Source organism: Struthio camelus, chromosome 4 (assembly GCF_040807025.1).
Source record: "Struthio camelus isolate bStrCam1 chromosome 4, bStrCam1.hap1, whole genome shotgun sequence".
NCBI lineage: Eukaryota > Metazoa > Chordata > Aves > Struthioniformes > Struthionidae > Struthio > Struthio camelus.
Genome location: NC_090945.1, coordinates 3,153,838 through 3,180,318, shown reverse-complemented (window position 1 = coordinate 3,180,318; position 26,481 = coordinate 3,153,838). Strand labels below are relative to the sequence as shown.

The 26,481-nt window shown below is 43.3% G+C and overlaps 1 protein-coding gene across 1 annotated transcript in view; it reads right to left on the bottom strand.

Annotated features, from left to right (window-relative positions):
* Positions 1-26,481, bottom strand: part of TNKS (tankyrase) — a 143,995-nt gene that overhangs the window by 62,131 nt on the left and 55,383 nt on the right. Inside the window, exon 4 of the mRNA XM_068941094.1 lies at positions 844-880. Within this exon, the coding sequence (XP_068797195.1) occupies positions 844-880 (37 nt within the window). The remainder of the gene's footprint in view (positions 1-843; positions 881-26,481) is intronic.

The following is a 26,481-nucleotide window of genomic DNA, read 5'->3' as shown; positions in this document are numbered from 1 at the left end:
ACATGGCGCTTTAAAAAAAATTTAGTAAGGAGCTAGATATCAAACTATCATATTTGGATATTTGTACTCTGCCCAGAAGAACGTCAAATGGCCGAAGGACCTTCTGAACACTTCAAAACCAAAGGTAAATACAAGCAGGAACATTCAATTTGCAGTTAAGAGTATTATAACAATCATGCAGAAACACCTCTTAATATCTTTCTTTTTCCTCATCCTCTATTTCCTTTAGCTAATTTTACAGAGCTGCTGAAAGCCATTTTCTGAATTAAATGCTAATTAGCAATAATTCCTCGCAGCCTATGGCTCGTAAAATTCATATAACAGCATAACAATGCCAACGTATTTTTTTTTAAAGGCAAACAACCTAAGAACAACTGGTTTTGTGCCGTCATAGAAAGGATAAAAGCATTTCTGCAATATAAGATTGAACTTCACGTCTTTCGTATAGGCTTCCTTTTGCTCTGTTGTGATAGGAAATATTTTGAAAATAAGCTTTAAGGTAGCAAAGTAAAATTCAAAAGAAAAATTCCAGCATTCAGTTTGCCCCTAAAAACAAACAGTCATCAAACAATAAATAGGATTTGAGCAGCTTAAAGCAAAAATTCAATTAATATTAACCTTCTAACCACCACGGTGGGGGATTTCAATTACATAAACAGACTTTGCCATTTGCACCAGGCTGCAAAGTCCAAAGAGATTTACGGTAAGGAACCGGTTGGTTTTTGCATCATTTCATGGAAAGGCAATGACAAAACACTACAGGTTTTTAAAAAAATCCCTTTTCCTCTTCTCTTCCCCTCCCCACCGCAAAATAGGCTTTTTATATTCCAAAGCGGCACTCACCTAGCAGCTTCCAGGAGTTCGTCCTTCTTGTATTCACCTAAATGATTGCAAAATATCATGCTGTTAGCATTTGGCAGAAGACAGATTAAGAAATGCAGGAGGAAGCAAATACAGAATTAAAAACCGAGGCGAGGAAGGGAAAGGGGGGGGGAAAAAAAAAAAAAAAGCAGCCCACACCCCGGCGGGTGATGGAGCAGTGACGTTAGCCAGCTCGGGCAGGCAGCATCAGCAGCGCCTTGGAGACGGGCAGCAAACTGACGCATCTCCTTGTCCAATCCTCAGATGGAAAGGGCTCTCTTCGGACGGCCAATGACGGCAAAAGCTCGCGTCCGGAGACGCGGTGCCGGCGGCAGAAGACGGCGTGTGTGCCCCCCCCCCGCTCCCCCTCCTGCCCCCGGCCTATTCACAGTATGTCACGTTATACTCGGGAAGCATAAGCGATTCGGAGACAAAAGCAAAACGGCCGCAGCTTTTCGGAAGGGGTAAATCCCCCCCCCCCGGCTCGCCAGCCAGGCTCGACGGTCGTATTGAACGTCGAGTCCACCGGAAGAGCCGTTCAATCGCAAATATCGCCTCGCCTGCCACTTTCCCTAGTCTCCTAGAAGATATGCATTTGAAATTAAAAAAAAAAAAACAAAAAACACTCAGACAAAAGAGCATGAACTCTCCAAAAGACCCTGTCTCAGGACTCTGAGGTTAGAGATAACCACGCCTAGCATTAAAGCAACATTTTGCATTTCAAATTCTGAGTTGCAATAGGAAATTCAGGCGGGCGGCTGCATCGCAGGGTAAAAATTGCAAGAGAATATTTTAAATGGAGCACAGTACAAGACAAGCCACGGAAACGAGCTGGTTTTCCACAAAGTTGAATCACGAGGGCCATATGCCATCGGTATCCGAGGGAATTTCTATCCACAATTTAGAAAACTGGCTTTTAAGCAGCCTCACAATGCGACAGAGCACGAGGTGTCCTTTCGGAGCAAAAGATGCAGCGCTTAAAAAACATGCTGCATACCCGCCAGCCAGAGAATTAAAGCCTCAAACTGCAGTGCTATAAGGAAAACCGGGGAGATGAGGCTGACCTGCAAGACGGGCAGACAAAAAACCCCCACCCCTTTGCACCATCTTCTACGTGCACTTGCAATAAGCCTCCGGTGAAAACTCTCGCTAGGAGCGAGGAGAGCAGCCAGGCCTTGGGAAATGCCACGCCACACTCCGGGTAAACTGGAAAGCTCCTCCGGGAGCAGTATCCTTCAATGCAGAACCTCTCCAAGGTTGCAGGAGGAAGGTGAGAGCCCTTTTCCCATGCAAAGAGCCCTCCCTGGGGCCTCACCTGAGCCCTGGTTAGTTCTTGCCATCTTCACCCAAGAGCCCAGGTAAGGAAGAGCTAAGCTCCGGGTGAGCACACGCAGCAAGGCAGCTCTTACCCCATCTCCTCGGCTTTCAGCTCAGGGATTCTTAACAAAGGCGGTATCTTTGCATCTAATAATACTGGCAATTTTTTTTTTTCTTCCATTAGTACGCTTAACTGCTTTCTGCAACAAATTCAGCTTTGGGAATTCACCATGCTGTTGCCTCTTGCACGGAGGCACTCTGAATTGAGCAGCTGCCTACGTTGCTGAGCCCCAACAGTGGGGCAGATGAGCCAAATGTAAAGGTAAAGAACTGAAATGGGCATTTCAAAGTCAGGCAAGAAAGATGAGGTTAGTTTTTGGAAGAATTTATACGTGTTTCCTAATGAAAACGCACTTGTTGTGAAACACTTAAAACGGCACAAAAGCATGACCGCTTTTTGTCTCGCTACCACTCTCCAGCCTCATCGCACAGGGTTCCTGCTCACCCCAGGCGATTGATTTTTCAAGCCGCGGTGCACGTTACCTCCCTTTTATTTCAATGGAGATAACATACTGGGCACAATGGTGAGTGTTTCCAATCAATAGGGAATGAAAAGAATTGGCCAGCATGTGAACAGGAAAAAAACAAAACAAAACCATTTTATTACTCTTGCCTTCCTCATGCAACAATCTCAAACAGCTGGATTTCTGGCAGGAAAGTTACTGGCTTGTATTAAACCAATACTTCAGGGACCTAATCAGATTAAAAGACCCGCCTGCAGATTCTGGTTTGGCAGCGCACCTCACAGTCCTAAGCAGGCTTTTGAATGCCACTCGGTTAGAAGAACGTAATAATGTTTTCCCTACGTGTCTGATCGGTCTGTAGTTTAAAACACCCAAGCCCTTTCCTCAAACACCTCAATTACCAAAAACGTTACCGACCAACAGAAAAGGCAGGCTGCGGCTCTTGAGTCAAAGGCATTTGGTGCCTAAGTAAATCAATTACTTCTATTAAAAATTATTCAAAAAAAAAAAAGGTATCTACAGATGCTGTTGAATTTTGAGAATCGCTGGTACAAATTTCATCACAGCTCTCCCACGCTGCAACACGGATTAAGGATAATCTTCTCTTGCAACTGGCTAACTTTACTGCTCTCCAAAAGAGCATTATGCTTTCCAAAGCAATACCAACATTTACGCAGGCACTTGCACCACACCATCAGGTTTGACTGCAAAAATAAATAACTAAATAAATAAAGAGGTCAATCCCCCATGCCCCCACCCCAGGCACTACTTTCCCTGTCTGCCAGCTAGGAAGAGGGATCCCTTGGTCACTTGAGCCAACAGCAGGTGAGGTGCCACCAAGAGGCTCTGCCTGCAGGACTGCTCCCACCAGAGCTAAAGTCGAGTGGCTCTGGAGCATATCAAAGGCCATCCTACAACATTTGGCCCCAACTACCTAATAAAACATTCACACATTCACTTGCAAAGCAGCTGAAAACAAACCAGGTGTGCTCAGGGCCAAGAGGTAGTTCAACTTTGGAGCTGAAGCACGAGAATATAGACCAACAACCTCACTTCATACATCACTTAAAGAGCTCCTTTGGGCAGGTTAACATTAGCAGTTCTGCAGGAGATTGTCTTCAGAAGAAAGCATGGTTAACAGCCTGAAAAGACGCTTCCAAATCCCTTCGCAATTGCATGTGTTGCGAGGAAAAGTCCTTCCAAGCACAGGAGCAGCACAGAGGATTCGGGGCGCTAATATCTTGGACGTGGCAAAGCTCGTCCACCAGAGGTGTCAACGTTAAAGCTGTTAGACCCTGCCACAGCAGACCAAAACTGCAGTTTGCCAAATACTGCGCTGCAATCAATTTTCACCTGCTTGCTCACTGGCCACTCTGCCGAATCAACCTTTCCTTCCCGGGTTTCACAGTGAGCAACATCCAACTGCAACAGCGGGTGCGGTCTGCCAAGCAAGTAACCCGGCCAGCTACACCCCTTGGGTGAACTAGCTTTTCTGAGCACGAGAGAGCACCGAGCGACAGGCCGCTCTACCTGGCACTAGCTGCATTTTGCAGTAGCCGATGAAGCAATGAAAGCTTTCCCACTGCTAGAGATTGGTGACCAACCAGATCAGCAGCTGCAAACTCAGCTGGGATCTCAGCCCAAGAGAGGAGACCTTGCCTTGCACCGGGGCAACCCGCTGCTGATCAGCAGCCACTCCGAATGCGGCTGGAGCAGCCGAAAGTAACTGAAAAGCTTCAAGAGCGTAGTACTGGACTGGACACATATACAGACTCACAGGGAGATGGGAGCACGCTGGATTTGGGAGGAGGAATATCTAGGTGCAACATAAATCAATCCTGTTGTTAAAGAGCTCCAAGGAATAAGCAGATCAGGCAATCCACGTGAAGCTCTAATTCACTAGCAATGTTTAGATTTTAAATTTACTAGACGAGTCTGCAAAATGTCACAGTCATATGTGCATGCATGTTCGACACAGAGAAAAATCCCAGATCCTGGAAAAAGTTAATATAATGCATCAGTCCTGCAGAGCACTTAGCAGACAAATAATCCTACTTTCATTCTCTACAGAAGAGTTGAAATTTCAGCTAATTGCAGCAAGCTGAAACACATGGGATAAGGCTACCGGTGCTTTTTACAATGCATCTACCCTACGGAACGAGGTGAGTCCTTCTCCCTCTCTCCCAATGTGTCAGCTAGTATGGGAGCCAATGGATGCTGAAACGTTAACCTGGACAAAGTAGTTCTTGCTTTAACCTGTTATCACGGGTCAGTTTTCCATCGCGAGGACAACTTAAAGACTAATACGTCAGGCATAGATTAAATGAAGCTGTCATTTTCGAATGTAAAAGCAAAAAAATGATGGGGAAAAGTGAAAAATTTTACACCAACCAGTGGTCTCCTGCTTTAGAAATAGGCGACCCCAGGACCACACTGATCTTGAGCTGCTGAACGTGCAGCCATGGCTGCAGGCTGAGGAAAGCAGACTCATGCACACGGTCTCACTGAGCTCAACTCCTCATTAACTTTCCAGGTGGCCATCTCTTTAGGAGCTCCTGTTTCCATCTCGGCAGCTGCAGGTCAGGCAGTATCAGAAGTCGGGGTGAAATCTTGCTCCATTAGAGTCTACGGCAGCTCTGCTTTTGACTTCAGCCACGCGTAGACCACAGCTGGTTACTGGCTACATACCTGAAGGCAGTTTGAGCTACCACTTTTGTTAACGCATATTGCGAGCTGGCCTGGACAAGATGTTTGAGTGCAGCAAGCCAGCCACGCAGACTCTTCTCAAACAAGCATTCACAATTCCCCATTAACACAGCGGCAGACATGGGCTCTCTGGCACAACGGTAGAGATAGACGCTATTAGAGAAATTTGATTTTTCAGTGTAAAGAGAAAATTACAAGATTTTTTTTAAAAACTGACTAGGGCAACTGTCATATTCTCTGACCGTAAATTACATATACAGCTGTAGATCAACATATATTTAGACAGGTGCTACCTTTGAGTGAAAAAGAAGAAAAAGAAGAAATAACCTCATCCTTCCTCTTCCTCAGTTAGCATTCCCGGTGCCACTCCACCCTGGCACCCTGCTAGCACTGGAACATGTGCGGCTGCTGGGCAAAAAAGGATCAGAGTCCCCACGCGGACGGGGACAAGGATCTGTTTTTATCCGTTATTTGATCCAGCTCCACTATGCAGCCACCCAAAAGGTCTGCGAAAAGGTGGAAAGGGAAGCAGAGACTCCGCATTTGAGCTGGCATGGCTACAAAGTAAGCGACCTAGGGACCACAGTCCAAACAGCGTTTAGCAAAAGAAATAAACCCCAGACAAATAAACTAAAACATACCTTTTGTCCGACTCCCCAGGACTTCCCAGGCCTAGGAGTACAAAGTGGGCACACATCCACATATGCTACTCTTCTCAATGATCTTTGGAGTAATGCTTAAGCATTTAAACAACTACTCAATTCATAATCAGAAACGGAGGCTGTTAGTGCTTGTGACAGACTGCTAGTTCTCCGGGTTTTCTTTAAATAAATGCTGTATTTCTAACAAACCCAAATTTTATATTCGATGTGGTCTCTTTTGGAAAGGTGAGAAATCATTCCATTAAAATATTCATCAATTCCCTCCTCCCCACGTGACTTTTCTTAGAGTTAAATCAACAAACGAGACTAAAAATACACAGTTAAATAAGAGCAAGGCATTTTTACCATCCAAAAAGCATAAGGCTGTGGAAATAACCTCCTAGCAGAGCCAAAACCTTCAGTAATAAATGAGGGACACGTGGAAAAGAAACAGAGAAGTATTTCAGGAGATAGCATCCATCTCCTGGAGAAGGTTACCATGAAGGAAAGGCTTGGTCCTTTGACTCTACCTCTTCTACCAAAGATGAGCCAGGAACCAACGCGCACAGCTTTGAATTAACCATTTGCAACAGGAACTCAAGAATCGAAAACGGCTCAGCTAGAGGTGAAGGGCTTTTGAGCACAGGTTTTAAAGGATGGTGGGAATTCGAAAACAAAGGTCGTTGGGTTATGGCCACCGCTTTCCCGAGCCACTTGGCTAGCAGCATCCCACTCAGAGTAACTTTTGGTTAGACAGACAGCCAACACTCCTCATTTAGCCTTCTAGAAACACAATACTGGATTTCTGCAAATGCCTGGCAGGAGGCAGCGCTTAGGGAAATCTGCATCTCTGCTACTATCTTAAGTGATTGAAGAGGTTTCTTCTGGATTAAGCCATCAATCCAAGGTACACATATTACCCAAGCATATATAAGACGGAGCAGATATGAAGACGGCATCTCATAACTAAGTATAAATTGCATGTAAATTATGAGGTTTGGCCACTGAGAAGGCCTAAATGGTACATTAAAATAGTTCTTTGGTGAACGTGCAATTATAACAAACTTTAGTTTATATTTAGCACATTAGGTATTTGTTTCTCAGAGGAGCTCTTTTCAGAAGTGCTGTCCTATTTGTAAAAAACGCTATTGGATTTCTGTCACGCTGCACTGGCAGGAAGATGAAAAAGTCCCTTTGTTGGAGAGTTTCAATTTTCTTAATTCTTTTAAACCACAAAACGCAAAGACGAAGCTAAAGAAAGCCAAAGAAGTCGAACAGCGGCTTCTTTCTGAATGCTAAAGGGCCATTACAGGGAAAAAACCTGATGCATCACGTTACAAGATCCATAACGAAAAAAACAGGCATTAAGCTATGTAATCATCTTACCTTTGGCAATGCTACTGTGTCCAACAATAGCATTTCTACAGAAACGATAAATCTGACAGATCTCCTAAAACTCATTCGCTTTTTCATACAAATAGAAGCCGTTTCAATGTGTTCTTCTCAGTGCATGCTACTCATATAAACACCATGCACACATACATTTTTCACTCTTAGGGTGAAAAACAATATGGCTATGCTATATTCAGCCTGGTGTACTTTTCCTAAAGAAACGCCATCGCTCTAGTCACGTGTTTGGACTGATGCTGGAGGAGGAAAAAGGCAGAATTTCGCGAAAAATGGGAAGACGATCCAAAGCTTATGCAATTCAAACCGCCCTGGCGAGAGGGAAAAACTGAAGGGGTTTAGGGTCATCTTTTCCCCAAAGTTCAGTACCCAGGAGCTCTCTGGTCAAACACACAGCAAACTCAACTGGTTTCCTCCAGAGCTGTTGAGTATTAAGCCTTTCCTGTCGCCCATCCCTTCACGCCAAATGCAATGGAAACAGCCACACGACTCTGCCTCTTCCCTGAACATTTCTTGGGTTAATTCCAGCTCCCAGCAAAATAAACCCTTCACTGCAATTCCCCCTGCTCTAGCCACGCTGCAAATTAATAACTTATGAGCTGCGCTATTCCATTTTCCCAGCAACTACTCCTTTCTCCTTTCTGCGATACATGTGCATACATAAGAGTATTTTCTCTTTGGGATTTCTAGTAAACCTTTCCAAAGGAAGATAAAGGACCAAAAAACTTTCCTCATCAAAGGCCTGAGTACAATAGAGGTGGATGGTTTTGGCTTGATACGAAGAACATCTAAGAACTAAATCCTGAGGAACAGAGCAGAAGCAATGACCTGTTTTCATATTAGTGCACCCTCTTCAAGAGCCAGCTTGCTCCCTTGTCCTTCCAAGCAACCTACTCAAATAGGAAAATGAACCGATTCCCTCAGAACGTGCTCTAAAAAGTAGCCACAGAAATGCCTGTTTCTTATTGACACGGAGCCTGGAAGAAAACTAGCAAGAAAAATAAATACATAACCCTCAGGAAAGCTACCTTGCATAAAAGCAAGCTCCAAAAATAAGCTCTATCATCTAACTTTTCTCTGAAAAGACCTTTGACGTGAACGCGCACAGACTAACGTTTGCAAAACCTCTGATTTTCCCACTGTAGATAAAACATGCTAGCCAGCTGAGGACATGGCATCTGTTTGCAAACCTATATTTTGAGTCAAAACTAAAGAATTTATTTTAACTAAAAATCTACACGCTGTTGTATGCAGCAAACATGAGGCATTTTACACTAGCAATTTGCGTGCATTTTAAAAAGCATTATGTGTTTGCTGGGAAATGGATACAAGAGGAACTGTACATATGTGCCAAAGCATATTGCTATTGACTTGAAAAGTTTATTATTGAATGATGTAATACTTCCTCTTTCTGTCTGGAGCTGCCTCACGTACCTAAACACATAGCGCAAGCTTGAGCAGAGACTGACATCCCCTAAAAATGCATGTGTGTTGCCATGCTTGCCCAAGTTAAATCAGCTTAAATCAGTTCTCTGCCTCCTAGAGAAAAACACAAAACATCTGCTATGCCTGCTAGGCTGCAAGAGTAGCAAGAATGAAGGAAAAAAGACAAGTGATAGGAACTACTGCCTCTGTGCTAATGGTGTCACCAAGGAGGAACAGCAGTACGCATCAGCACAACCCACTCAGCCGTAGTGACCGCGATCGCTCTGCCGCTGCCTCTCTTTGAGCACTTTATATCAGAGACTTCTCTCCTTGGTCTCCCATGTGTTCAGGTAATCACCATGAAACACGGCTGTCTATCCTTACATTTCTGGGGGAAAAAAAAACAAAAAAAAAAAAAAAGAAAAATTTCAGGGGCACCTTAGTTAAATTCCAGGGAACGTTACTCTTTATAAACGGAGGAAACCCAGGGCAAACCTGCAGGGTGCACAGCAATGAAACCTCCGCAGCTAGGAAGTCAAAGAAAACAACAGGGCAACATCATCTTCCTTACCAGGAGAGCAGATGCCACTAAAGGAAAAAGTCAGCTCATATGTTTTACGCAACGCTTAAGCAAAACACCACAAGTAAATTCTAATCAAAAGAATGCCAAAACAAAGGAAATAGATTTTATTATAACGCACAATTTTGTCATGCCAAACAGGAAACTGATCTGTCAACAGCTCAGTTGAAGTATTTTGAAAAATATGCATTGCCCGCAATGACAAGAAGGTAACAAAGTTAACTCAGCAGCTTTTCCCCTTGTAAGCCATACACCTTGATAAATAATTTTGTCTCACCTCTACAGTGAGAGCTCATTAAACGATTCCCTCCTTGCGGGTTACTATTATTTGCCCATTACATAGCCAAAAGACACAACTGGCAAACAAGTAAAAAAAAAAAAAATCAGGTACAATTCGGTGGGGTGGGGAGAGGAGAGAGCAGCGCAGCAGGGGATGTGGATCAGTACGAAAGCTTGGTGATAGCTCTCAAAAGCGAAGGGCTTTGTTTGACTTGGATACATCCTAACCCTCCCTTACACCCTCCGCTAGAGTCGATGATACAGGGGAAGTATACTTAAAAGCTACCATTCCCTTTGGTTCGTCTCATGGCAAAACACTCAATTTCAATCAAAAAAAAAAAAAGGAAGTTGGTTTGCCTGAGGTAAACGGTGTTGTGGGCTTTGGGTTCTCGCTCCATGACCCACGTGTGACACGGGATGTTTTGTAAGAGGAAGGAGAGAGAAAGCTTGCATTTACGGATAGTATTTCTAATCCAAATCTGCAAATTGTCCACCTTCACTGAAAAACGCCTATTAAAGCACCAGCTGGGGGAAAAAGGTATCTCTCGTTTACCTCCAGATACTGCTTGCTGCTCCTGTTGGACTAGTGTATTACAAGATGGAAAAGTAACAATACCTACTGCAAACAGGCAGAAGGTCTAGCTGCAAATGACGGTATTATTTACCCAATCGCAAAAGAATAATGAAATGCTATGTACAACTCAACTTTTGCAAACGTTTTTAAACCCTTGTACCAATCTCAATATTTTAAATGTTTTGCTTGTTACATGCATGCTAGATAACGGGATTACATGTATGATTTCTTTCAAAAAACACCTCAATGACATAAATGACAATACAGTTCACTACAAAGAGCGGAAACAAAATAGCACCACAGGGGGAAAAAAAAAAGGCAGCTGGTAGAAGGAAAGAAATACTAAGTCGTTAATCAAAGGTAAAAGCTTTAGTTTACCAGAGCGCCCTCATTATGTGTTGGTTTCAAAGGACAGTATTTGTTCAGTTTTTCATTTATGCATGAAAAGCTTCACCTGATGCAATACTAGGCTGCCTATCCCTGAGATACCCTACAGAAAATCAGTCTATGGAAACCAGTCACCAATTATGTCCAGCTTGACACTGTTGATATGCCATGTGTACGTTATTTATATTGCACTGGAAACCTAAGTACTAGGACATCATAGCCACTCTACGTACATCTGTGCATAAAGCACCTTCCAAAACCAGATGTTCATTGCGGGTCAGAAAGGGAATATAAAAATTGCATGTACGCTCAGCACAACAGCCCTGCAGGTTTCGGTGCAGACCTACAGTGCAAGGCAGTTTAATAGTGGTTTGTATAAAGTAGGAAGAAATATTGCTTTCCATTCTCAAATATTTCTAGCAGTTTTCATTAGATGTAAAGACTCTGGGTACCAAAAAATAATTCAAAACTTAATTGGTCAAAAGAAATCCCTCATTTATCAACTGTATATATAAATGCATATTTTCTACTTTTTAGGATTCTCGTTAATCAGCTTCTGTTAATGTGCAGAAGGAACGGATGAAAGAAACACGACTGAAACGGATCAGGCAATAAAATATGTAATGGAGGGGGAGAGTAGTAACATTCCTGTTTTCCTTTTTTCTGCTCAGCAGCCACATCAAGAATCTTCACTCCTGGCTGTGGGCTCTCTTGGAGTTGTCAAACAGTGTAAGGGGCAATCTCCTGCTGATTTTTCGTCAAGACAGTTTTTCTACTTACCCTTTCGGTCCAAAGAGAAGGCTATGCTTAGATATGGACACGTTCACCATTCTTGAATGTACAGATAGTGCTTTACAAGCAAGTTTGCTATATGTTCCCTCAAAGAGTCAGTGTCCTCTGGCAACTTGAAGCTGCCTGGCTTTTTTTAGCACTTTTAGCTTCGGTAGCTTCAGGGGTGGGGGGAATTTGGCCAGCAGCTAAGACCCAGGGTCTCAGCAAACTGTTGCATGCTTTCTTTCCTCTCGTTTTCTCCTCTCCAAGATGTTGCATCTTACCTTAGCAAAGAGAGGAAAAGTCAAAGACAAAATATCCTATAAGGTAACTCTTTTAGGAGCCACAGTGCATATAAGCCATAAACTATTTTTCCTCTGACTTATTTGCTCTCCAGGATGGAGACTCTGATCTACCATCTTGCAGATGGGGAGACAGACAGAAGTGGGCAGACTCTTCAAAGATGGAGTCATGTTTTCACTGCCAGTAATTCATGGATCAGGAACAGGTCTCTCTGCTCAGCTCAACACAATTTCAAGAGGAAAAAAAGACCAGTGAAAGGGGAGATTTACTGGGTAATTAGACCAACAATTTCCAGAAGTCTGCAGAGAATTCTCATCTCGGTCCCTGGAGAAACTGCATCATCCGAAAAGGAATCTCTTAAAATACTTATGTTTTAGATTTGCAGAAAAGATCTGCATGAGTTGCAATGCGAGCACAGAAAAGTTATTCTCCCCATTCTCAGATGAATGTCAGATTTAATATATAAACATGCTGCTGAAGTTTTTGTTCTTTCTTTGCTCCTTCCATCATTGTAGTTTTATTATCAAGTACATATTTTCCTCCTTTTGTTTTTAGACATGTAAAAAACCTATCACCTTTTATCTGCTGGAAACTGGACACGATGCTCACAGAAGATTTTTTGTTACGGTTGCCAGATATTAAATAGAATTTGCACATCTCCTTTCCAGCAAAAGGTGATTTTTCCATGCTCTTTCATTGGCATTCCATTAACTCAAAACCTAACTCATTTCTGTGTTTTGTTAGAGAAATGCATCTTTCACTTCTAGGACTACGGAGGACAAGGAACTAACAGCAAAGCCACCTAGGAAATAGTGTATCACTGAGGAAATAATGTCTCCACACTCATCCAGGGCTGCTTTGCCCCATATTATTTTTAGAATGCATAAGTAGAACAAAAAAAAACTAAGTTTGCAAAACGGGCACCCAATTTATTGGATGGTTCAGCTACCTGGCAGCATTCTCCCAACATCAGGTAACCCACTCAATTGCAGCACAGAATTGCCTGCAATAGGTCTGATTCACCCTACAGTCAAAGGAAGGCCAACATTTTGACTCCTTGCGTTCATTCCCACAATAGCCTGGACACAAGAGGAAGCTTCTCCGGCAGCGGGCCAAATTGGAGCAACCACGCATCAAAGTGACACGGCTCCTGACTGATCTGTTCAACAGTAGAGGTCAAGCCAAGAAGCCAATGCAGCCCATAGACTGCCTTCCATTTGGGACAAAGTACTGGAGATCCTATCATTGCAGTGAACTCAGTAGAAGGGGTTTAGGGAAAGGGAGAGGCACACTTCACACCAATCTGCTTAAAATTTTGGTGCTTAATCCTTTGAGTAGAGGCTATTGAAGTACTAATTATTATTACTATTACTAGAACTAGAAGTAGCAAGAGTAATATGAACATCAAGAAATGGCTTTCTTAAAAATGTTAGTACAGTCTAGAATGTATTTAAAAAATAGATTTAAATACTATCAGCTCTCAGCTATCTACAGGGGAGGTCCCAAGGCTCTGCCTTCTTTTCCCATTGCTGCCGGTGGGAACAGAGGTCCTGAAGCAAAGCGCATATCCTACCAAGTCCTGCTCTCTTCTCAGATCCATTAAATAGCTCTTCAGAAGCAAAGAGCCCAATTTCCCTGGGTTTGGCGTCACCCCATGTTTGTTCTTGGTTACTGCTACCCTCTCCCACATCATCTCCCACGATACGCAAGCACTGACTCTATATAGCAACTATATTCTGCACAGAGTCAGTCATTCGTCATGGGAAACAGCTGCCTTATGGCTGACAGTGGCAGATGTGTGGGTCAAAATACATTTGGAAGTACTGGCTAAAGGTACTGCATCTCAGGTTTTTTTTTCCTGTTCTCATTACAACAGTCACATCAAGCAGCTCCAATACCTACAGCCACACTACGCTTATTCCTAGATCAGTTGGCAGCCCCATCAGTCATTTATGTCATCTGGCTTGGCTTATGTAAGGCACGCATGCGTGGAAAGAGGTGATGATTTTGTTGAAGACAACAGTCACACGAAAGTTACTACTAACGCCAGAACATGAGAGTCTGCTGCTTCTATAAGGGTAGAGTTGCTTTCCTGTCCAAATTCAAAGAATAAACTGAATCCTGAATCTCTGCCAAAATACTCTTGGCATTATCCAAAATAATAACGCTCAAATAAACAGCAAGAACATCATATTCTTAAAAGGTAAGCAGAAACAAATTTGCTGAGTGCAGAAGGAGGTAGATCACGATGCTCTAGGGCCAATAAATAATCAAAAATAATTTATGTGCTGTAATGCTATTGGAACAGCAGAAAATGCAAAAGGTCTCCTTTTAAGGTGGAAAAGGAAGTGTCACTTAAAAGAGTAAAGCACTCACTTAAGTGAAGGAAAATATAGGATTATATAAAGAAAATGTGCTATTCAAAAAGTCTGTATCCTGTGGAATAGGCAACTATTTCAAAACACTTTGTGGTGACAACACTTCAAAAGATATGTTTGAAAATGCTATCACTTCAGTCCTCTTATCTCAGTGCAACACAGTACTGGGTTGTATATGACTTCTGTTCAAATAATAGGTACCTGACAAAGAATCAATTGCATCCATGTATAACGGTCTCCCAGAAATATCTTCTGATTACTCCTTTTCGCTTCTAAATGATTTTAAGCGATCCTTTTATATTAAGTCTTTTAAATTACCAACCCCCTGCCTTGTACCCTTCCCCCCCAAAAAACAACAAATCACCACTTGTACTCTCTGCAGAGTAAAACTACATGCTTGTCTCCTCCCTTGATGTCTGAAAAATGATGCTGTTCTCCCTGGCAGACAACACTTTGCTCTTCCTTCAGCGAGGAAGCTGTCAAAGCCCTGTCAGGTTTTCAGCTTGCCTTGGCCCAGTCACCCACTCTAGATTGGTGCCTTGGAACCTTAATTTCTGTCTTGAAAGATGCTTCATCTCCAAAGTACTGCAGATATTTCATTTCTATAAGAAATAGAATAGCTGCAATTTACGGACAGAAAAGATAAGCCTCCTAGTGAAGGAATATTATATACATATTTTTATGCTTTTTTCATTCTTGACTTGAACATCAGCTAAGACAGAACACCCTTTTCGTTTGGGAGCACTGGTTTTCTTTGCCTTCCCAGCAGCCAAAGGAATAGGCTCAAAAAAAGGCAGGTCCAAGCCCTAAACTAGGAAAGGGCTTCAGTTTTTAATCAAGATGGTAACACAGAACACAAGAGACAAAGGAAAGACAGCAATAAATATACAGAGATGGAAGCTCCACACCAACACAACAGGCAAACAGAGAGTTAAGTGTGCTCCTGTTTGTGCTCCATCCAAGAACACTGAAGGAACCAGCACATTAAATTTTAATAAATTCTTGGTGAGGAAGTGTCATACATTTACTAGGAAGCGTGGCGCTTCCAGTTCAGTGCCTCCTTTTAAGAAAGGGAAAAGGAAAATCAGTCCAAGCACCTGCAGGTCCACATGTCTGACCTCAATCGCATGTACAGGTCAAAAGCAATTCTGAAGGCAAGACAACAGACAGAAGATGTGAAAAACGCAACACCGCCTTTAGAAAGGGAACTTACTCTCCAGCTGAACCTTTGAGGCAATTACTGAGGGTTTCCAAAAAAAGGAAAATCCAAGATATCTTATCCATGCAAATACATGGGGAATTATCAGTTTAGATGATGATTAGCATGGGTATTGTAGGAATATTAAACAATGAGCTGAAGGGGAAACCACTGTGCTGAAAGAAGCGGTACAGCCTACTCTGTAACTTGAAAAATTTATTCCTAATACCCCAATTAAGTGGGATTCAACATGCCACGGTCTGGCAGGGCCAGAGCCAAGGCTGCTGTTAGACCGAGTTACACACCAAATGACGCCCAGGAAGGTAAAACTCTCCTGTGAAGCCAAGCAAACCCCGCAAAACCGTGACATGACCAAGGGGAGACAAGTAATCCAAAGCAACCAACATGCACGTTGTCTGCCCAGGTGGGAGGAAGGGAATCAGGCCAGACAAGGCTAGGCCTAAAGATTTGCTTCTTGCCTAAAGTGTGAAGCTACACATAAGCATTCTGTAACATGCATAACGCGAGGGTTTTGGGGAGTGTGATTGTGTGGTTTGAAACAGAGGCTACGAACAAAATTTCACCCGTGACAGTGGCGCAAAAGATAGAAGCGCCCAAATGAGATGCTTTCAAAGTAAAAAAGTATCGAAAGCTAAAGGAAGCACTGGCTGGCCTTCAGGACTTCAGCTATAAGCCAGGATGAAATTTAACAGCATTAAATTAACAGGGTTAATTACAGTTCTTTTCTCCAAAACTGAGTTCATCCATCGGTATTTGCAGAGCAGAATACAGAGGGGAAAGATCTAGACGCTTTAGTCACTCAGAAGATGATTGAGAGCCTATAAAGGGAAGAAACTGTGAAAAATGTAAGGGTAATTTTAGGAAGCATCGGGGCAACGTACTTCCAGTAGAAATAGTAAAATATAAGGAATTACCCACTGCACTAATAAAACCTCATCTGCATTACTATGTCCAATTTTGGTCACTTGTGTCCAAAAAAGATTAATTCCTACTGCAAAAAGTAAAGAAAAGGATCAGAGAATTTATCGTAAGGAGGAAATAAAACACAGTTTTCCAGTTCAGCCCAGCAAAATAAAAATCTGAAAGAGTCTGACTGGTCCCTCTAAATAGGAGAAAGGGGATAGAGCACTGGAACATCTCTGTAAGCTAAATGCTGGTACTAGCACTTGAACCGATAGGCATAAAACGGCCATGAAGACCCTTAGGCTGGAAACAGTTAGGTTCCTTCCTAGCACAGGAATGATTTCTGAACTGAGGTCCCAGCAGTCGTTTTGCCCTCAGTACTCTTAACTCTTCCAAGTGTCAATTTATAGGGCGTTAAGTCATGATTGTCCATAACAACACAAGTCTCTAACTTTGTGATGCAGAAGGCTCCACGGGGTTCAACCTCCTCTGCTTCACTTTAAAAATGATGCTCTGTTTCCTTGCCTTTCATGGGTATGATCCTCAAACATATAAAGACTCCTTTGCTCTCCTCTGCCAGTGTAAGAGGATCCTGAAGGTCAGATTTGAGGATCCTTTATGCTACTGATGTAGTAACAAGATGACTTCGAATGAACGAATGAAAATCAATTCACTCTATATTTACTCATTCACATCTTTTATCTTCAGTCTTTTAAGCTTAATTCAGCTCCTTCCCTTTTCATCTGAACTCTTCCAATTTTATCTGCAGTCTTCTACTACTGAGAAGCTGGAGATTATAAAATGCCTGTGCTGAGTCCCAAAAATAACATGGCCAGAACACATTAAAGTACGGTCAACTTTAGATGTGCAAGCATCCCCATTAACCTTGATATTCACACGTCTAATGGGCTTTGTTAGACTAGAGCTACAGAAAAGGGTATTAGACTTCTTTACCGGAAAAAAAGGTCCTGTGCTCTTTGGCTCAAACCTGCACTGGAATGAAATCTGGCCTGCTCTTCCGCACTGTGCTGCCAGGCTGCATTGCAAGCATATACCTATTTTAATAAAAGGTAAGTTATCATTGCTCTCAGGGAAGAGAGTACAATCTGCCTATATTCTCTGCAGGCCTCTTTCGACATTACTCTGCTTTTTCCCGAATGCTGAAACCAACCCTGCGCACTGCTTCACAAAGCAGCAGTTCAGCTCGTGCCTCTTCTTCCTCTTCAGTAAGGCTGACCGCACAGCACAAGCTGCGAGTAAAAGACACCCCTGCTACTACAAAAATCAAATCGGTGCCATTATCCCCGCCGACTGCCCTTCCTGCAACGGTTTACACACCCACACACTGTGGGATGGTGAAGCAGCACAATGATATTAAAGTTATCGGACCCTCTGACAGCCTTGGTACTCTAAAGCAACAACAATGAGCAACTGTGAGCACCGAACTCATGAAAATCTGGCCTCTATTTGCATTGCGTGGGGTGCCAACTCTTTTTCGAGACAAATGAGTTGGGACAAGCACTTCTTTCATCTTCCTCGTGATGCAAGCTCTCTCTTAGCAGGTGGTTTCTCTGATCCTGTCTAACCACTGCCTTATTTGCCACACCGGGAGAGGTATGCTTCAACCTTCTAGAGACCACAGGAAAGGGAAGAAAACAGGAAGAAGAAGAAGTCTCGTTTCAGACATAACTTTCTCCAAGGACACAGGTGCCCTGAAATACAGACAGAAGTAGTTCTACAGAAAAGAACTTCCAAACTCCAGACACCCTGGACTGTGCTACTAATGGCCACAGATAAGTGTATCATTCCAGGTAAAGCTCTCCTGTCTACCTTCACCAACAGCAAGACTGTGCCCAAGGCATTTTCTCTCTCACAGGAGCATACCTAAGATCAAGAGTCTTGAAGCCTGCTGTCAGAAGTTTCTAGACAAAAATTGTGGTGACATTCCTTGAAATCGTCACCCCTCTGAGCAAGAGTAAAATTCACAGCGCCTGCATGTGTACTTAGCAAACACTTGCAAAGAGCAATATTGCAATCTGCGGCATCAACCCATGCTTATGCAACATGCAGACACCAGCAAATTCATCCTGATGTCGTTCCTCTAAGTTGTTAAAAATGCTTTGATTGCTTTAGGTAATAGAGCATCGCACTAAAACTGGCATGACAAGATCAAAAGAATTTGGGACAACAAATCAGACGTTAACAGAATGAAAAGGAACGCGATTGGGAAAAAAGCTAAATGTTTAGGAAGAGTACCTTTGGCCATAGACAGAAACACCTCTTCTCATCTCTGCCAAAGGCAATACCAATCCATAAAACTACTTAAAAAGCCAGGGTTAGCTCAGTGACCCAAAAGACTTCAACAGTGGGCTGTAACAATAGGGACAGGCAAAGGTGCCTCTAGTGGTTTTGAGCAATTCAACTACGGTGCATTTACCCAAGTGTTTTAGTTCAGATCTGGACAGCTTTCAAAGTAATTCTCATCATCCTGACTTGCTGTACTTCTGTTCACCAAAGTCCGCAAGGGAACGTGCTCCAAACCCATATCTAAGGCACTCCAACTGCTCATGTGAGTCTGTAGGACCGGACCACACCAGAGTTAGCCTGGACTAAAAGACCGCTAACAGGTATTTAGCTTGGTTGTTACTGGCTACGCAGGGTGAACGTCACGCCTCAGCACCAATTCTTTAACGCTCAAATACATACTAATCAGTCCATACGACTTGCTAAGGCAGACACAACCTAAGATATCCAGATGTGCAGAGCAGTAAAGGTGCACTTTCTCAGCCAGGAAGACACAGGAAGGTCTTGATTGCCCTCAGTTTTTGGATACTGATATGATTCAGCCACACAAGAAGAGAGTCAACAAGTCCCTTCCAACACAGGGAATGACTTGGCTCTTGGCAAGTCTCTTTGAGAATAAGACATTCAACATACTAAAACCCTAACTTGAAAAAACCCACAAAAGTAACAAAGGAGAAAAGGGGAAAAAAAAAACGAAGGGAGAGGAATACAAATGGGGACAAAAGCACAGAAAATAGATGTTAGTCATATCAGACTAACAAAGCAATATCAGAACAACGACCGTCTCTACAAAAAAGAAGAGCTTTCATTTGAAACTGTTGGTCAAAGCAGCAGCAAAAGTCAGAAGGAGCTCTTCTGTATTTATCATCTTCTCAGTCTGAGATGGAAATCGACAGTAGAGAAATAGCCACTTTGTTAGGAGTAGAGACAGAAAATAAACTTCACCAGCTTACAGAGGGCTACTACCTATTCAAGCTCAATTAAACTTCACCAGCTTATACAGGGGAGCGATTACCTACTAAGCTCAGCTCCTTTACTGACCTGCACAAGAGGGAAAACAGCAAAGCATTGTAAGGGGCTATACCAAACCCTGACTCCTAATACTAAGAAATTAACCTTCTCTTACGGATATCCGCCTTCGGCACATCTGACTGCCACACCTGACAGCATTTAGCTGCCTTTCCGCACCCTTTCTGATACAGTTCAACATGCCTCCTTGTCAAGGACTGAAAAGAAAGCGATTCTTTTAAATGATGAAATCAGCACCAGCCTAGGCCAAAGACAGGAGCCTTAGCATTGCAATAGCCTTCGTTTGTACTGTACTTGCAAAGTCTGCTTACTTAAAAATAGAGAATTGATGCTTCCCATCCTACTTCTTATCCCTGTTATACCTTAAATCCAAGCATACAACCTACAGCTTACCAGTCACAGACTGACTTCTATTCTAGACCTGTTTCCTCCTATCCTAGCTAAAATCTGGAGCTGTCAGCCTCACTTACACACCAGCAGAGAACTGAATGCAGGTTGCCTAAGCAGCTTCAACTCTGCCATTTCTCAGCGTTTTAGCATCCAACTTTCCTTCCTCATCACCCCCATGTGTAGTTGTAGTTAGCATGGATTCACCAAAGGGAAATCATGCTTGACCAATCTGCTAGCCTTTTCGGATGGAATGACTGTCTGGGGAGATGAGGGGAGAGCAGTGGATGTTGTCTACCGGGTCTTCAGCAAGGCTTTTGGACACTGTCTCCCATCACATCCTCGTAGGCAAGCTCAGGAAGTGTGGGCTAGACGAGTGGACAGTGAGGTGGATTGAGAACTGGCTGGATGGCCGAGCTCCGAGGGTGGTGGTCAATGGCGCAGAGTCAAGTTGGAGGCCTGCAGTTAGCGGTGTCCCCCAGGGGTCAGTCCTGGGTCCAGTCTTGTTCAATGTATTGATCAGGACAGATGCATCTGGAAGGGACAGAGTGCACTCTCAGCAAGTTTGCTGATGAGACTAAACTGCGAGGAGGGGCTGACACACCAGAAGGCTGTGCTGCCATTCAGAGGGACCTGGACAGGCCGGAGAGCTGGGCAGAGAGGAACCTCCTTAAGGTCAACAAAGGCAAGTGCAGGGTCGTGCACCTAGGGAGGAATAACCCCCTGCACCAGTACAGGCTGGGGGTTGACCTGCTGGAAAGCAGCTCTGCAGAGAAGGACCTGGGAGTGCTGGTGGACAACAAGTTAAGCATGAGGCAGCAGTGTGCCCTTGTGACCAAGAAGGCCAATGGTCTCCTGGGGTGCATTCGGCAGAGCGCTGCCAGCAGGACGAGGGAGGTGATCCTGCCCCTCTATTCAGCCCTGGGGAGGCCTCACCTGGAGTCCTGTGTCCAGTTCTGGGCTCCCCAGTACAAGAGAGACAAGGCCCTCCTGGAGAGAGTCCAGCGGAGGGCTACCAAGATGATTAGAGGGCTGGAGCATCTCTCCTAGGAAGAAAGACTGCAAGAGCTGGGCCTGTTGAGCCTGGAGAAGAGAAGATTGAGAGGGGATCTCATCAACGTGTACAAGTATCTGAAGGGGGAGTGTCAAGAGGATGAGGCCAGCCTCTTCTCCGTGGTGCCCAGCAACAGGACAAGAGGCAACGGGCAGAAACTGAACCACAGGAAGTTCCACCTGAACCTGAGGAAAAACTTCTTCACTGTGAGGGTGACAGAGCATTGGAACAGGTTGCCCAGAGAGGTGGTGGAGTCTCCTTCGCTGGAGATATTCAAAACCCGTCTGGATGTGATCCTGGGCAATCTGCTCTAGAGGACCCTGCTTGAGCAGGGAGGTTGGACTAGATGATCTCCAGAGGTCCCATCCAACCTAAACGATTCTGTGATTCTGTGATCTCCAGAGGACCCTTTCAACCTCAATCATTCTGTGATATGTACTTCCCTAAGGACTGGGGGTTGGTTTAATTAAAGCAAAGCTACAAGCAAACTGACAAACTTTTAACCATGTACTTTCCCACCAGTTAGCATGTATGTTTTCCAGGCCAGAGGTATACCAAGAATGGGAAGTCTTAGATAAACACTACTAAGTCCTGTGATTTTTAATCAGACATTTAGAACATTGGGTGGTTTTTCTTGACAATGGGAGAAATCAAGAAATGGCAAGAATATCTCCACTAAAATTTTTCAAGAGAGAAGTTACTAGCTGATGTCAGGAAAAAAAACGTAAAGCAAACGCCACTAAAACTCTGAGTCTACAGAGAATAGTACTAGTTTTGTGAAACAATAACTTCAATTGATATGCCTCAGATAACAGCAGTTCTTTAAAAAATCATCCTTGTTAACTGTTTTATTGCTCAAAGCGTTTCAGTAAAGACTGCTTACATTGAGGTACTGATTATTTTAAGTTCGCCTTCAGCATCTCATAGCTGGGCTGATGTGTTCTCCTGTTCCTTGCTTTCAAAAGTATTGGTAAATGCTACTTAGACTGAAAGACTGTTGGTACATGCTTGCATGGTTTCCTCAATCCACCACCATTTCCAGGCCCGGTAGCATATCCTGGTGTGACTAGCACGCTAAGGAGATGTACACACAAAAAAATCCTCCCAATAGCAATGAAGTATCCAACTTTTCAGCACTATTCTGCTAGTCCGTTCTTCTGAGGTTTTGCTAAAGGAAATTTTCAGAACTAACAATTTAGTCAAAATGAGGTGGACTGCTGAAGGGACAGCTAAAGACACACCTTTGAACCTAGCATAAACATCTGCCACATTTGAAGTTCTTGCTCCAACCATGAGTATACTGGAGAAATTCAACAAAAACACTTGGTTTCAGACCGTGAGAAAACTACTTGCTTGTCTTACCTTGTTCTCACTGTACCTTTTTTTGCTGAAACTTAAAATCAAACAAAAAAAATTGCCTGCAGCAGAATGCAATCTGGGAATTTTTGTGGGAGCTAAAGTTAAAACTTGTCACAGTTGCAAGATGACCAGGAATTTTGGGATTGTTTTCCCTTCAGAACACTAATGGATCTTTAGTTGCTTTACAGAAAGACCTCTTTTACCTCCAAGTATGTAAAATACCTGTCAGCTATGGGTTCAATCTGTGTTTTTCATGTTTTTCAGAGTATTCCTTACATTGTCATTAGCAAAAGAAAATTACATACAAGTAGTTTTTTCTTCCAAGTGCCAATTTTCTTTTCTTACTCTTTGATTTTGACACAGTGCAACATTAAATTGTGTAACTAGACTGCCATCAAGAATAGGACAATCCCTTCAGAGTAGGAGCAATTACGCTGTCCATCAGCAAGATGCCCTTGGGCAGCATTTTGTTTAGGAAGGCCACAGTCTCTCCCTCCCTTTTCCCTGGCAGGGTGCTTAGCACCCCACCGAATGCAGAACCAGCAGCAGTGCTTGGATCCTCCTTAGGGCAAGTTATCTGCACTCGAAGACACTGCAGCAACCACCTGTAGAACACAACTCTGAATAAGAACACCAGTCTGAACATAACTCTGAATAAATTGCTATCCTGGAAGAGTCATGGCAATCAAGGGAGGTTCCTGACTTTTGAAGGAAAGCCAGTGTCACCCCCTGTCTTCAAGAAGGGCAAGAAAAAGGACCCGGGAACTAAAGAGCAGTCAGCCTCACCTCCACCATGCACAAGATAATGCAGCAAATAATCCTGGAAACCATTTCCAAACACATTAAAGACAGAAAGGTGATTTGGAATAGTCAGCGTGGATTTACAAAGGGGAAAATCATACCTGAACAATCTGATTTCTTCTGCAATGAGACAGCTGGCTTGGTGGATGAGGGGAGAGCGGTGGATGTTATTTACGTAGACTTTAGTAAGGCTGTCGACACTATCTTCTATAACATCCTCATAGAAAAGCTGATGAAGTACAGGCTAGATAAGCAAGCAGTGAGGTGGACTGAAAACTAAATTGCTGGACTCAAGGAGTTGTGATCAGCAGCACAATGTCCAGCTAGAGGCCAGTCGCTAGTGGCCTACCCCCAGGGGTCAATACTGGAGCCAATACTGTTTAATATCTTCATTAATGACCTGGATGAAGGGACAGAGTGCACTCTCAGCAAGTTTGCAGATGAGAAAACTGGGGGGAGTGTTTGATGATACATCAGATGGTTGTACTGCCATTCAGAGGGACCTGAACAGGCTGTAGAAATGGTCAGAGAAGAACCTCATGAAGCTCAATAAAGGGAAGCGCAGAGTCCTGCACCTGGAGAGGAATAATCTTATGCATCAGTACAGGCCGGGTGCTGACCTGCTGGAGAGCAGGATGACCTGGGGATCCTGGTGGACAACAAGTTGGACACGAGCCAGCTGCGTGCCCTTGTGGCAAAGGAGACCAAAAGCATCCTGGGCTGCATTAGAAGGAGCATCACAAGCAGGTTGAGGGAGGTGATCCTTTCCCTCTGCTCAGCACCTTTTCCCTTAGATGTTTTCCCTTTCTCTCAGATGTGAGAGCACATCTGGAGTACCATGTTCAGCACTGGGCTCCCCAGGATAAGATAGACATACTTGAGTGAGTCTAGCAAAGGATCACAAAGATAATGAAGGGACTAGAGCACCTGATAATACAAGGAGAAGCTGAGAGAAGTAGGTCTTTTTAGTCTGAAAAAGATAAGGTGCAGGGAGGGGCATCTTGATCTGTATCAATACCTGACTAGGCGGAGAGAGAGGAGGTAAAGACAACTGAGTCAGACTCGTCTCAGGCATATCCAGTGGCAGGACAAGAGGAAATGACACAAATTGAAATACAGGAAGTGCTGTAAGCAAAAGATTTTTTTTTTCTTTTACTCTGTGATGATCAAACACCGGAACAGGTTGCCCAGAGAGGTTGTGGAACCTCTGTCCTTGGGACAATTCAAAATCTGACTGGACACGGACCTGGGCAACCTACTCCAGCTGACCCTTCTTGAGCATGGGGGTTGAACTAGACAATCTTCACAAGACCCTTCCAGTCTCAATGTTTCTGTGACACCAAACCGATTTTGACATCTCGGTCTCCGAACTGTAAAGTACAAAAAAGAAATAAATCCATTAACTTCGACTGTGAAGATGTCTGATGGTAGGCTTAAAACCAAACGTTAATAAATGAACCTCATTTCTGGACCTCAGGGAGTTTAATTTCTCTGCTAAACCCAAAGGCAAGTAACAAGGAAGGAAGGAAGGAAGGAAGAAATAAGACCAAGCAAAATTGTTGGACTAAATCATTTCAGTGTTTCTATTTAAAAAAACTTGTCTGAACAGACCCATTAGTAAACTCAGATTTAAATAGTATGGATTTCCTTGTTCTAACTATCAAGTATGGGAAACCAGGACAAGCACTTATGGGGCCAACAATCAAAAACACAATCAGAACATTAAAGCTTCTGAAATATACATTCTCTATTTGAGCCTGACTCTTGTTGCTGTAAAAAAAAAAAAAAGTTTTGTAGATTAAGCAACATGCTGACATGAACCTCAGCCTATCCGATATAGCAGTCCCATGCCAAATATCTTCTACATGCCCATGAGGTTTCCAGAAGGGCCACCATGGGCAAGAGTCAGTTGGCCTAAGTCTGATTAAAAAATAGACTCAAGCTGCCTTGCAGCAAGTATAAAGATTGACTGGTTTGTACACCTTGCCTGTAGCAACACTAAAATATCTCTACCAAGGGGAGACCAAAAAAAAAAAGCTTACCCTATACAAATGTTCCTAGACTTACTAATTCTTCGAATATCTTTGAAGCAAGTTTACCAGACTGAGTATGGGATGCATAAAATACTATTAATATACGCAAAGGGAGGAGAGTCCTCCTGTTAAAGCATGCCACTGCAGACGGGAACACTAGACGCATCAGGGGAAAAAGGAAGAAAACAAGTAGCAGCATAATGCTGAGCTCTGGGGGAAAAAAAAAATCCTCTTTCAGCAGCCCGTAATATTGGTGGTACCTGAACCTCACAAGCCAACTTGCGGCTCCAGTCAGGAGGGTTTCGGGGCAGTGGTAACTATATATGAACCGTTCCCACCTGTACCACATATACACTGGTCTCCCATGATGGGGTTCTCTTCTGGCACCAGAAAAAGCCACAGGAGGTTCTCTTTCTGCATCACATGATATACATATTATGGAGGCTCTATAGAACCATTTCAAGATCCCTCCCCTCCTAATCCTAAAGGCCAGACTGGACATGGTTTGGGGGGGGGAGGGAGGGGATCCACAGCAATAGATAGGAACCTATGTGCTTCCTATGGATCTCCCATGGGGGATGAATGAGAGAACCTATGAACTTCTAAGGATTATTCTGGCTGAGACGCCAAAAATTTTTAGCTAAAGTACTGGCTTTGCTCTGAAGCCTCTGGAAAATATTAGATACTTACTATGACAGGAAGAGTGCCAGGAAATAAAGTTTCTAATAAGTAGCCTCACAGCATGACATTTTCCTTAGCCGTTAAATATGATACTTAAAGTCCTCAGTTCTATTTATATTTGCTCTCTATGGAGGAGTAGATGCTTTCCTTAAGGTAGAAAGTGTTTTGCTGATTAGTATAAAATATTGGTTTTAACACTAAAGATGTTTCTGTTTAGATAAAGATTAACCACCATCACTGCTGCAATGCCAAGTGAAATCTAGGTAGATGTTAAAAATATTTTATCTGCTTGTAGCTGGCGCTGTAAAGCAAAATGCAACAGGAATGACTAAATCCTGCAGTCCACTAGGCTACAAAGGATAGCTGCTCTTGCATGCATGCTAACACATTACTATTATGTTCTGCAAATGTATCGTCTTTGAGGAGCTGAAAGATCACGCTATTTATAACAGTGCAGAGACTGTCCTTAGTTATACAGGAAGTTCTAAGGAAAAAATGACACAAATGACTCCAGAAGTGAAATATTTCAATTTTCTAGAGTAGTGTATATTGCTTCCA